Genomic DNA, 1,464 nt, shown 5'->3' on the forward strand with positions numbered 1-1,464 from the left:
CCATAAATGTTTTTTTATATTTATTTTCAAATATCAAATTACGATTTTTATATTTTAGATATGCAGACATGCAAGAAGTTGTTGGCCAAGATGGATCAATAAGAAAATTTAATCATCCATTTATGCAATCGGCATTTATGTTTATTGGTGAAATGTTATGTTTGCTTATTTTTCTTGGAGTAAGTGAATTAAAAATATAAAAAATATAAATTCAAATAACATCCAACAATTGTTATTAATTTCTCATTGTTCATTATTTTTTAAATTAATTTAGGATGGTACAGTTGATAGCCACTCATTGACAAAAGGTTCTAGAAATTTTAATCCACTTGTACTGCTAATACCAGCATGCTGTGATTTAATATCAACCTCGACAATGTACGTTGGTCTGTCAATGACACAAGCAAGTAGTTTTCAAATGTTACGTGGTTCAGTTATTGTATTTACTGGTATATTATCTGTTGGTTTTCTTGAGAGAAAACTTGGTGGCAGAGAATGGACTGGAATATCACTTGTTATTGTTGGTCTTTTGTTTGTTGGAGTAAGTGATCTTACAACAACTGACAAAGATTCACCAGGATTAAATTCAGTTGTAACTGGAGATTTATTAATAATTTGTGCTCAGGTAAATAATAATTTATCTACAATAATAATACATTTAGAAAATATATTAATATATAATGATAAACAGGTTGTAACTGCAGTACAAATAGTTGTTGAAGAAAAATTTGTATCTGGTTTGGAAATTCCACCACTGCAGGCAGTTGGTTGGGAAGGAGTTTTTGGTTTTATTGGAATTATTTTATTGATGATACCATTGAATTATATTCATGCTGGTCCACCATTTGGTGATAATTCTCAAGGAACAATTGAAGCATCACTTGATGCACTTGTTCAAATTGAAAACAGTGGAAGATTATTCATGGCTGTTATTGGTGGGTTTATATTTTATATAATAACATGTGATGAAATAATTTTAATTATCTTTGTTAATTAAATTTTAATTATTGTACAGGTATCACAGTTAGTATTGCATTTTTTAATTATGTTGGATTAAGTGTTACACAACAAATGTCGTCAACTACTCGAATGGTTCTTGACCACGTATAATTATAATATAATAATTATAATTATATTATAATTATTGACCACCATAATACACAACACATATTTTGATGAAAACCATAAACACCAGGATACCCAGGTCTAGGCAATGATGTCAGCTGCCATCAAATGTCACAAGATAACTTTGAATATTATTTTATATGATTAAATTAATACCCAACATACATTTTGATGAGAACCATAGACACCAGGATACCCAAGTCCAGGCAATGATGTCTGCTGTCATCTGCCATCAAATGACACAAGATAACCTGAAAAATTTTTTTTTATATTATAAAAATTATACACAACACATATTTTGATGACAAACATAAACACCAGGATACCCAGGTCTAGGCA

The 1,464-nt window shown here is 29.4% G+C and overlaps 1 protein-coding gene across 1 annotated transcript; it reads left to right on the top strand.

Moving 5' to 3' along the window:
• Positions 1 to 274: 274 nt before the first annotated feature.
• On the top strand, positions 275 to 1,110 carry LOC122853866 (solute carrier family 35 member F6-like; the record flags this gene model as incomplete). The annotated part of the gene is made up of 3 exons (XM_044154277.1): positions 275 to 625; positions 692 to 935; positions 1,016 to 1,110. Coding segments are annotated over 3 exons (690 nt in total), but the record flags the coding sequence as incomplete, so codon positions are not given.
• Between the last annotated feature and the right edge of the window lie 354 nt (positions 1,111 to 1,464).

This window comes from Aphidius gifuensis, linkage group LG4 (genome assembly GCF_014905175.1).
Source record: "Aphidius gifuensis isolate YNYX2018 linkage group LG4, ASM1490517v1, whole genome shotgun sequence".
Taxonomy (NCBI): Eukaryota; Metazoa; Arthropoda; class Insecta; order Hymenoptera; family Braconidae; genus Aphidius; species Aphidius gifuensis.